General features: G+C 38.5%; 1 protein-coding gene across 4 annotated transcripts in view; it reads left to right on the top strand.

The window, feature by feature from the left end:
* Nucleotides 1-12250, top strand: part of ankrd28b (ankyrin repeat domain 28b) — a 230108-nt gene that overhangs the window by 171699 nt on the left and 46159 nt on the right. For all 4 annotated transcript variants that reach the window (XM_080209614.1, XM_080209610.1, XM_080209616.1 and 1 more), the window contains exons 13-14: nt 2781-2849; nt 5651-5791. In XM_080209614.1, the coding sequence (XP_080065740.1) occupies nt 2781-2849; nt 5651-5791 (210 nt within the window). The remainder of the gene's footprint in view (nt 1-2780; nt 2850-5650; nt 5792-12250) is intronic.

Raw genomic sequence — 12250 nt, 5'->3', positions numbered from 1 at the left:
GAAGATTGGCTGGTTATCAGGAAGCAGAGAGTAGACATAAGTGCATCTTTTTGAGGTTGGCAAGATGTAATGCGTGATGTGCCACAAGGACGAGTGCTGGGATAAGAAGAAGTAAAAGCACAGAGGCCTAAATTGCACTACACTGTCTTACTTATCCATTGACACTCTTGATTATCTGCAAATGTCAGGCTATTGTCAGTCCATCTATATATTCTGTGTCTGCATGCCTCTATCTACTTCACCTGATGAAGTAACAGTACTCCAAAAGCTTGTGATTTCAAATAAAACTGTTGGACTACAACCTGGTGCCATGTGACATCTCATCGTGTCCACCCCAGTCTAACACTGGCATTTCCACATCAAATAAAAGTACGGCACAGGAACAGGCCCTTCGGCCCTCCAAGTCCGTGCTGATCATGATGCCATAATTAAACTTAAGGAAAAACCTTCTGCCCTTACTTGGACTGTAACCCTCCCTATTCATGTATCCATCCAAATCCTGTTTCAACTGACATTCCCTGTTTGTTCTGTAGTTCTTTTCTGGTCAAGCTACAACCTGGATTCACCCTCCTCCCTTTGTGGGCTGCTGCTGCATGACCTTTCCCACATGTGACCAGAGTCCTGTCTACAAGTCCGAGATCTTTTCCTGGTATCACAACACCTTTCGAATGCACTGTCAGAACATACACTGCATTTTCTAGCCATTCACGTTTTTATCTAACTTTGTCCATCCACAGTTATTGTCTCCTGACTTTCATCTTGCATATTTAACCAATATTTACATTTAGAATAAAGAAATAACAAAGAAAATTACAGCACAGGAACAGGCCCTTCGGCCCTCCAAGCCCGTGCCAATCATAATGCTCTAACTAAACTACAAAAAAATCCTCTGCCCTTACTCTTTCCATATCCCTCTCTTCCCTCCTTACTCACGTACCCATCCAGATGCCTCTTAAATGTTGCCAATGTGCCTGCTTCCACCACCCCCTTTGGTGCGCTGTTCCAGGCGCACTCACCATTCTCTCCATGAAAAACTTCCCCAACACAATTCCCTTAAATATTCCCCCTCTCACCTTCAACCTGTGGCCCCTTGACCTGGATGAAGGGATGGTTACCAAATGTACTGATTAGACAAAGATAGGTAGGAAAGTAAGTTGTGAAGGAGGCTACGAAAAGATATTGATAAGCGAGTGGGCAAAAAATATGGCAAACGGAAAATGTGGGAAAACGTGCAATAGTCCAATTTAGCAGGGAAAAAAAATCATATTATCGAAATGGTGAGAGATAGCAGAGTTCTGAGGTGCAGAGCGTTCCAGTGTCAGCAGTGTATAAACCATGAAATGTTAAAGTACAGGTACATCAAATAATTTGGAAAGCCAATAGAATTTTATTTATTGCGAGGAATGTTGAATACAAAAGTAGGGAGGATAGTTTGTTGTACAGGGTGCTGGTGAGATCACATCTGGAATACTATGTACAGTATTAATCACCTTATTAAGGAAGGATGTAAATGCGTTGGAAGCACTTCAGAAAGGTTTACTGGATCAGTATCTGGAATACGTGGGATGTCTAATGAGGAAAGGTTTGACGGGCTAGGCTGGAGTTTAGAAGAGTAAGAGGTACACGGTTAAAACGTATAAGCTCCTGAGAGGCCTTGATGGAATGGGCATGGTGAGGATATTTCCTCTTGTGGGAGAATCTAAAACTAAGCAGAGATGAGGCGGAATTTTTTCACTCAAGATTTGAGGGTCTTTGGAACTCTCTTCCTGAGAAGCTGGTAGAAGCAGAGTCCAATATTTTTAAGGCAAAGATGGATAGATTCTTGGTAAGCAAGGGGGTGATAGGTTATAGGGAGTAGGCAGGATGCATATTTGAGGTTGCTATCAAATCAATCATGATCATGTTAAATGACAGTGCACGCTCAAGCGGCTGAATGGTATACTTCTGTTCCTTGTTTACATATATATTACTGCATTACTTATTTACTAAGTTCTAAATTACTTATTTACATGTATATTACTTCCTTAATTTTACACACATTGCTTTATCACTCTGTCATTGTTCTAATGACAAATGGCCAAATATTAATAGTCTTACTTCATATTTGTATTTCCTGATATCAGATAGCATTAAAGTTAATGCCACTGAAGTCTTAATATTCATCCGTACTGTGGAGCCCAATATTGCAAGCAATATTATAATTGAGGGGTTATTATAGTTCTACATAGGCTTATCATTTTCTCTTGGTTCTATATTCTTGTCATAAAAGGAGATATGGAATATGGTTTTAAGCCTTATCAACCTGGTGTTCTGACAACAATGACTTGTGTGCATGTGTTCTAAAATCCCTCTCCATAACATCGAAGGTACTTTCATTTCAAATAGAACATAATTATTGCAAGTTTTTCAATTCAAAATGCATCATACTTGCAACACTGGCTCCATTCGCCAACTTTTAGATCATCCCCGATCTAATAAATATCTTTTTAGGTCTTCTAAATAATTAATGGTATTTGTTTTTTGCTATCATTCACAACTCTGAACCTACAGAACTGCACTCCCAACGGGGGGAAAAAAGGGGCATTTTGAAATAAAATTTATGACATTATCTGAGAAACTGTTGAAATACTAATTAACGATGGTAGTGCATACAAGTTACATCTGCTGGAAACAGTTACAATTGTACAGTTTGTGATTAGAGTGCATGAAATACTACCCTTGCTTTAGATCAATTTCAGTATTGTTTGATAGTTTTACTTTGATTTACAATTTTTTTTTAGAAATCTGGAATGTCTCAACCTGTTGCTTAACAGTGGAGCTGATTTCAACAAAAAGGATAAATTTGGACGGTAAGAAATGAAGCTGATTTCTAGAATAATTCAATTTGCTGTTAAGAGTGAAACTCAGAATTCATATCAAGGAATTTTTCCAAGATTATGTTGAAGGTGATGCTCATTCCAAGCATACTTATAAAGGCTTACCTATCTTCCTGTTGGGTCTCTGTCCTTCCTTAGTTTAGGCACATACTTCCTCATACCAGTTTGTTTTTTGATTCTTGTTCCTTTCCAATGAACGCAGGTTGCTGCTAATATGGGACTTGCAGACCCTATTGCCAATGCTGTTTTGCTTCGTCTTTTCTTATAATCTTAATGGTGTGCATGTGCCTGTCCCTGTGTTCCTCCTGGAAGCACAGCGGGGCTCAGTTTTTCCTCTTGGGTAGATGTGAGAGATCTCTTGGCAGCATGCAAAGAAAAGGAGTTTCTCCTTTTGTCCCGGTCAGCTAAAATCATTAAAAATGGATCACTTTGACATTTGTTTCTTTGTGGCTTGGTGTCTTAATTTTGCTTTAGGAAGCTCAAGTGCCTTGAAGTTGCATCCTGTTAAAGATGCTGTATAAATGTAAGTAGTTGTGCTTGTGAGACCTTGTACAAATTTGCTGCTGCATTTTGTACATTGTAACAGTAGCTTCAAAAGTCAATGAAGAGCTTTGGATCAAACTGAGGTCATGCTTTATAAGTGCAGGTTTTTTTATCTTAACACCAAGTTCCATCTCTACGTAGCAAAAAGTTATATTTCCATATCTGGTCGGAAGGAATATTCTGTAGCTGTTTTATGAAAGATATTAACAAAATGAAGCACATCTGATGCAATATTTAGGTTGCTGTGTACGAGTTACTTAAGATTGCACACATGCATGTCAAATTTATTGTCCAGATTTATGTTTGCATAGAGGAAGAAAATTACTGTCTTCAATCATATTGTCATTTCTGTTGCTTTAAGAACAGGGTGATTCCATTTCCAGCCCAAATTTTTTTTGCTCTACTTCAAGCTAACATAATTTATTAAGAATCCCACTTCTGCTTTTCTGTACGATTTTGCCATAAATATAGAGGTTGAACAAATGAGGAAAAGCATTAGCTTATAAAGCCTTCCTGTTCCCCATGAGTGCAGTTCTTTTTGAGACCTCATTTTTCTAATTGTGATGTGTATGCTTGATTTTGTTGTTTCCTTTAATTTTCAAATAAATTGAAATTACTGCTGGCATGAATCCTAATTACTCTTTGAAAAAAGTTACGGTGCTCTCCTCGTCATCTACTTCCCCAATTTGGCTCCTTGTCTAGTGATTTGATTAAAATATTGTCTTGTGATTTGAGTAAGGTATGAGAAATACACAACTTGCGTTCTGTATTATATTAATGATATGTCATGCATGGGGGTTGAGACTCACTAGAATTATTACCCTAGTGAAGCATCTACTTTTATACTGCAACTCTTTCTTCTCTTCCTCCTCCTGACTGCACTGGACTGTCTTTGCTCTGTACTTCACTTTAGCTATTTCCTGACATATATCGTTATTCAAACATTCTTCTTCAGCTACAATCCCACGCGCTAACCTCCTACTTTTCTTGTCCAAGGAGTCAGACCATTAGTACTTTAGCCCTATGCCAAGCCTGGCATACTCTCGTTGAAGTTCAGGGACTTGGAGCAAGAAAATGGCAGCGATTGGAAGGATGGTTGGAGTGGGAACTAAGAAGGAGACCGAATAACTAAACAGCAGAATAGTGGAAGACCATATAACTCTTAAGACATATACTTTGCTAGTTATTTTTCATTCCCTGGTGTGTATGCATATTTTTAAAAATTGCATTTAACCAAATACTAGTCCTTGACCAGAATGCATCTGTCAGTGTTCTATCAACAAAGAATTGTAATCATAAATTAATGTTTAATTTTTTCTCATTTTATTAATCTGAGAAAAACCCGTTGAAAGAAAAGGATTTCCACAGATAATTTGTTAAAATAAATGAGATTTTTGACTTATTTCTCCCATTTGCAGATGTTTTTAGACTGTTTATTTGAAGTTGCTTGTTTTATTTCTTACATTTGAAATATTTTAATCATGTTCTTTGTGGCTGCTTTTATGCCATTCATGGCAAAAAAAATTAATGATTATGTGATCATTTGATCAGAGAAAATATTTTATTTCATTCAATGTAATTTACTCTCAAGAAAACGAGGATCAGGGAGAAGTTAAGATTTAATTTATAGATATGGAGAAGTTAGATCTGTAGGAGATATTCTAATCTAGCTTTGAGGATCCATGACACAGTTCAAAATGAAATTTGGATCCCTTTGTTTAGGTATGAGGTGAGTGCAATAATGGGACAGATCGTTAGCATGGACAGCTGACGTAGGATTTAAGGATAGACTTAATTCCACTTGGTGAGAGGATATAGGATTATTTGTTCATTATTTAAACAGAAAGCTGAATGGACTAAGCAATATAATGTTTCTGTTAGTAAATACCTAGCATGACACTGGGTCATGGATACTAGTAGCCAGCAGAGATAGCTGAGTAAACTAGTCTCAATTGTTATTTCAAACCTCTTGGAAAATGTCTATAAATGAGGATAGGATTGAGCTCAATTGATGGTATCTAGGCTGTTGCACATACAATTACTATGTGGACAAGGCAATTTATGATTGGCAGTGCTTGTGCAACCATATCCCAAACAAATCATTGTCTTCATGAAAAGGAGAAAGAAGAAAAATATGACAGGGCAAGTTGGTTCGAAGAACCTTTTCATGATGTAGCTTAAAAAAGGCAGAAAGGTATTTACTGAACTTTTTTTCTGCCTATTCTTGTAAGGACCTCACTGCATTATGCTGCTGCCAACTGCAACTACCAGTGCCTGTTTGCTCTTGTGGGATCTGGGGCCAGTGTAAATGACCTTGATGAAAGAGGTTGCACACCGCTTCACTATGCAGCAGCATCAGACACAGATGGAAAGTAAGTAATGCAGGCTGGTTGGAAACTGGCATTGGCAAAGCTCACTATTGATTAATCTTTATTTGTGCATTGTTTCTTTCTCAAGGCTACAGCTATTCACCTTCTCCCCTTTAAATTAAATGAACTAATGCTGCCAGGTTTTATAGATTTGGAGTATTTTTGAATGCCAGTTTGGAATTGGTAGAATGTATTTTCCAAGTTATAAATTGAAGGTATATACAACTAGTAACTGGAACTCCTAATTTACAAATTACCTAACAAGATTGATGGCCTCTGGTTAGTAGATAATTTATTTGGTCAATACAGTACCTGATCTTGAATCAGATCTTTTGAAAGGGCAAATTATGCTTAAACAGCGTGTCTTTGTCAAGCTCTTTTCCCTCAAAGAGCTTTGGATTTCCCCTCTCCTCATTCAGGTTTCATTATTTGGTCTGTCGGTTTGTACAGCATCATTGTCTGAAGGAAAATATAGTATTTTACTATAGTTTGATTTACAGTGCTGTGAAAACATTAGGTGAAGGAAATAGCTGCTACCTTCATTTTGAGTTTGTTCATCTCTGTTTTATCACAAGGTATTCACTTCTTTGATGATCTTTTTTATTGCCAGCTGTCACATTTTGTGTTATTTTGTTTTGACTGTACTTCCTCATTTTAAATCATTATATGCTTCTCAGACTGTTTAACTTATTATACTTATGCAATGTTCTTTCCCTTATTCAAAACATGTTGAAAAATGCAAAGTTTACTGCTTCATATTTGAAGGACAAATTCTGAATTTTCACTCAATTATTTTGCCCAAAAGTAAGAGCGACTAGGTATTTCCGTTAGCTGTTGTTTGAAAGATAGCAGGGACCTTTTAAAAGTTGAACGTCAGTTTTGGTTCAGCACGGAATCCTGCTTATACAGGATCAGTTTAGGAATAGTTCTGAGAGCTTCAACTGCCTGACAACTGGTCATAAAAATATTTTTGAATGACTTGTTAATGAGATTTTAGGATGTCTGTGAGCTGTATACCAAGTTTGTTTTGCATGTAGTGTATTCTGATTGTTTCTTTCAAAACTTCCTGTAGATAAACTAGGAGTTTGATTTGACTTCCTGCAATATAATCGTTGCTTTGTGTGCAATTTTGAGCATTTGCACGTGAAAGCTTAGTTTTGGTGTATTGTGGAATTGGTACTTTTGCAAGCATTTGCATCCAAGTGTGGAAGCTGTCTTTCCTTTCCTGGCACACACAACTACTTGAAGCAGAACAGAGTAATGACTCGATAAATGAGTTGCTTTGCTGATTTACTGTACTATATATTGAATGCTTTTTAACAATTTTATATCCTTCAACATAGTTTTAAATTATCTCCTTCAAAAAATCCAAAATGTCAGTCTATGTTACAGTGATTGGAAATTTCTGTTGATATTGTTTTCTTGCCAATTCCAAGGGTAATTTCTAAAGGGCAGCTTATTCATGTGGACAAGCAGAGTTGACGAAATTGTCATCTTTTGTGAGTGATTTCTTTTTAAGAAATCCAGAGAACAGAATGTTTTCATGTTGTGCACCAGCTGCCAGTATTGAATACTCTGACGTCCTTTTTTTATATAGAAAGTAATAATCAGGTAAGTCTCTCCTGCCACAGGAAGTTTATTTCCGAATTCAAATTCAAACTTAACCTTCTACCGTGTGAGATTCAAATCTGGAGCATTGCTCCAGGTTTGTGGTTTATCAGTTCAGTGACCTATGCCTCTCGGACATAGGAGGCACCAAACTCCATATTAGTTCTCGAGGACTGGCAGCTGGCTCGTAGGTATGATACTTGCTTTGGGGTTGCTTGTTGAAATTTGCAAAAGGTCTCGAATTTAAATACTGTACCAGCTCTTGTTTGCCATTAATATGAGATAGTCATCAAGATATCCAGTAGGGAGTTCAGAAGAAGCTTCTTTAGCCAAAGAGTTGTTAGAATGTGGAAGTTGCTACCACAGGGAGTGGTTAAAGCAAATAGTATAGGTATATGCATATCTAGCTTCCAGCTTCTAGTTACATTTATGGTACAATTTTGGCATTGCTTTTCTTCAGTAAAATTGGGGACCATATTCAGCTTTTAAAAAAATCACAATTGATGGATGTTTAATACAATACAATAAGACTTAATGTTGCATTTATTTTGTCAATGTGGTTTCTAGCACCATCTAAATTTCCAATCTAGATGAATATATAGATTTATAACAATCTGAGAAACTAAAAATTAATTGCATTAAAACAGCTGAATTTAATCATGAAATAGATAATTTAATATTAACAGTACCTACAGGAGGTTGAGTTTGCTGACATCCTTCACCTTCCCTTTGCAACATGGGGCTTGAGGCCCATTTTAGTCTCCATATTGGAAATTTCTATAGGCAAATTATTATGAGAAAAAATGTAGTTTTACTTTGCTTATGTGGAAACCAGTTGAGTTTGCCAGACTGAGCTTGCATTGCCACCTCTGGAACAAGTAAGCATAACAAGCTTTATAATAGTTTAAAGCTCCATCATGTGGAGGAAAACACAATAGCAGCTGTTTGTTGGTTAACTATTTGAGCATCGTCAGTCAGGGGTGTTTATGCCATTTAGGATATAGGTTGATATTTATATGGAACAGTACAGAAAAGAAGGTAAGTGGCTAGTCTTATGTTTTGGAGGACGAGAGGGGGGAATTTAACGGTGGCTAACAAGGAAATGGCTGAGACTTTAAATAAGTTTTTTGTGTCGGTCTTCACGGAGGAGGACACAAATAGCTTACCGAATGTTAAAGATAGAGGGATGGTCGGAGATGAGGTCATTAATGCAATTACTGTTACTAGAGAGGTAGTGCTTCGTAGACTAACGGGACTGAAGGTAGACAAGTCCCCAGGACTGGATGGAATGCGTCCCAGGGTTCTGAAAGAAATGGCAGAAGTAATAGCAGATGCCTCAGTAATTATTTATCAAAATTCACTGGACTCTGGGGAAGTGCCGGAGGATTGGAAAACAGCTATTGTTACGCCGCTGTTTAAAAAAGGTAGCAGACAAAAGGCAGGGAACTATAGGCCGGTTAGCTTAACATCCGTAGTTGGAAAAATGCTAGAATCCGTCATCAAAGAAGAAATAGCAGGATGCCTAGAAAAGAACAGTTTGATCAGGCAGACGCAGCATGGATTCGTGAAGGGGAAGTCGTGTTTAATGAATTTACTGGATTTTTATGAAGATGTGACTAGTGTGATAGACAGAGGGGAACCGGTGGATGTGGTGTTTTTAGATTTCCAGAAGGCGTTCGATAAGGTGCCTCATAAAAGGTTGCTGCGGAAGGTTAGGGTACACGGAGTTGGGAGTAAAGTGTTAGCGTGGATTGAGGATTGGTTATCTAACAGGAAGCAGAGAGTTGGAATCAATGGATGCTTTTCTGGTTGGCAATTAGTGACTAGTGGAGTGCCACAGGGTTCGGTGCTGGGGCCTCAACTGGTTACCATATACATAGACGATCTGGAGGAGAGGGCTGAGTGTAGGGTAATAAAATTTGCTGATGACACGAAGATGAGTGGAAAAGCAAATTGCATGAAGAGCATGGAAAGTCTGCAGAGAGTTCTGGGTAGGCTGAGTGAGTGGGCGAGGATCTGGCAGATGGAGTGTAACGTTAGCAAATGTGAGGTTATCCACTTTGGTAGAAATAATAGTAGGAGGGAATATCATTTAAAGGGTGAAAAGCTGCAGCATGTTACTGTGCAGAGGGTCCTGGGGGTCCTTGAGCACAAATCGCAAAAACCCAGCCTGCAGGTGCAGCAGGTGATCAAGAAGGCATATGGAATGTTGGCCTTTATGGCGAGGGGGATAGAATATGAAAGCAGGGAGGTCTTGCTGCAACTGTACAAGGCACTGGTGAGGCCGCAACTGGAATACTGTGTGCAATTTTGGTCCCCTTATTTGCAAAAGGATATATTGGCCTTGGTGAGGAGAGGTTAAATAGACTGGGCCTGTACTCGTTAGAATTTAGAAGGCTGAAGGGGGATCTTATAGAGACCTACAAGATAATGAAAAGGGTAGAGGTAGAGAGATTCTTTCCGCTTAGAAAGGAAAACAGAACTAGAGGGCACAGCCTCAAAATAAGGCGGGGGGGGCAGTTTAGAACAGAGTTGAGGAGGAACTTCTTCACTCAAAGGGTGGTGAATCTCTGGAATTCTCTGCCCATTGAAGTGGTGGAGGCTACTTCGTTGAATATATTTAAGTCACGGGTAGATAGATTTCTGATAGACAAGGGAATTAAGGGTTATGGGGAGAAAGCGGGAAAGTGGAACTGATCCACTTCAGATCAGCCATGATCTTATTGAATGGTGGGGCAGGCTCGAAGGGCTAGATGGCCTACTCCTGCTCCTATTTCTTACGTTCTTATGTGTGGAGGATGGTCATATGAATGCGAGTAGGCACATTACCCAGCTGAGCATGTATAGCCAATCATGAGATCATGACTGATCTGCAACCTAACTCCATATACCCAACTTCATTCCAGATCCATTCATATCTTTGGTTAACAAAAACTTATCAGTCTCAGATTTTAAAGTTAACAATTTAGCTATCATCAACTGCCATTTGAAAAAAAGAATTTTAAACTTCTAACACCCTTCGAATTCTTCCTACTTTCACTCCTGCAAGGTCTGACAGTAATGTTTTAAGCTGTGCTTGCTAGTCCTAGACTTCCCAAACAGCAGGTGTAGTTTCTTGATATTTAACCTATCTGTTTCCTTAATACCCTGAAAACTGGAGTTTTTCCAGCTGGCTTGAAACTTGGAAATTCAGCACATTGGGAGAAGGATAATAACAGACTTCATGAGGACATAAACTGGTAAAATAGTTATTCACACGGCAAATTAAATTTAACATGTCAGTGTTGAATGATGTATTTGGGTAGAAAGGATGAGGAGAGGCAATGTAATTTAAATGGTACAGTTATAAAAGGGATGCAAGAAGAGAGTCTTGGGGAGTAAATAAGTCTGTGAAGGTGACAGGATAAGTTTAGAAGGCTGTTTCTTTTAAAAAAAAGGCACAACCTACTGAATATTTCTATCACTTTCTGTTTTTATTTCAGAGTACTTATGTTTATGGTGTGCCATTGTTTCTGGAAATAAATAAGATACGCTGATTTAAATCTAATTTATTTAGGTGTGAGCAATAATTTCTTGCCCTTTTTGATACATTTTGGGGACATAGGTTCAGTTGAGAACTTGTTTGCAACTAACAACTGAGAGCAGCAGTTAACTCGGATATAGAGGATGTCTTGTGTGTGCGCGCAATTAAAGGTCTGCTCTCTGTAACTTAATGTATAGGTAGGAAAACTATTGGGGAAAATTTTAAAGAGAATTAATGTCCATTTAGAAGAGCGTGGGTTAATTATTGATAGTCAACATGGCTTTGTCAGAGGGAGGCCACGCCTAACAAATTTGTTAGAATTTTTCAAAAATGTGATCATCTGTGCAGATGAGTGGAGTTCAGTTGATGTAGTTTATGTGGATTTTAGTAAAACTTTTGACAAGGACCCACATAGGAGACAGATTGAGAAGGTTAAAGCACATGGAATTGAGGGAAACTTAGCAAGATGGATCAGAAACTGGCTTAGTAATAGGTTCTGAGATGTGTAGGTTAGAGGGATTAGTAGGTAAAACATGTAGGAATATGGAGGTAGAGCCTGGGTGGGATTGTGGTTGGTGCAGACTTGATGGGCTGAATGGCCTCTTTCTGTACTGTAGGGTTTCTATGTTTCTATCCCACAAAAGGTAGTGTAGAAGGCTGTTCGAGTGACTGAAGGCCGGTGTTTAGTGGTGTACTGAAGGATCAGTACTGGGACTCTTATTGTTTGTTATATACCTAAATGATATAAATGAAAATGTGGGGGGAATGTTAAGCAAGTTTGCAGATGATACAAAATTGGTAGGGTGATTAATACTGAAGAAGATGGTCGTAGGTTACAGGAGTATATAGATGTGGTGGTCAGGTGGGCAGAGCAGTGGCAGATGGTTTTTGACCCTGGTATGTGCAAGGTAATGCACTTTGGAAGAAGATCAAAAATGAGGGAGTATTAAATGAATGGCAGGTCACTGGGAAGCTCAGAGGAACAGATGGATCTTGGGGTACTTTTTCACTAGATCCCTGAAGTCAGCACAGCATGTGAATAGGGTAATTAAGAAAACATGTGAGAACATTTATCAGTTGTGGAATAGAGTATAAGAGCGAAGAGGTAATGTTGGGAGTTGTTCAGAGCATTGATTAGACTACAGATGAAGTACTTTGTACAGTTCTGGTTGCCTCACGATAGAAAGGATGTGATTGCACTAGAGGGGGTACAGAGGAGGTTTGCCAGGATGTTGCCGGGGTTGAAACATTTGAGCTGTCAAGAGTGGCTAGATAGTCTTGGATTGTTTTCTTTAGAGCAGAGAAGGCTGAGGGGACATGATTGAGGTATA

This window comes from Carcharhinus amblyrhynchos, chromosome 2 (assembly GCF_965287045.1).
Source record: "Carcharhinus amblyrhynchos chromosome 2, sCarAmb.v2.hapA, whole genome shotgun sequence".
Lineage (NCBI taxonomy): Eukaryota > Metazoa > Chordata > Chondrichthyes > Carcharhiniformes > Carcharhinidae > Carcharhinus > Carcharhinus amblyrhynchos.
This window is presented reverse-complemented; position numbering and strand designations above follow the sequence as displayed.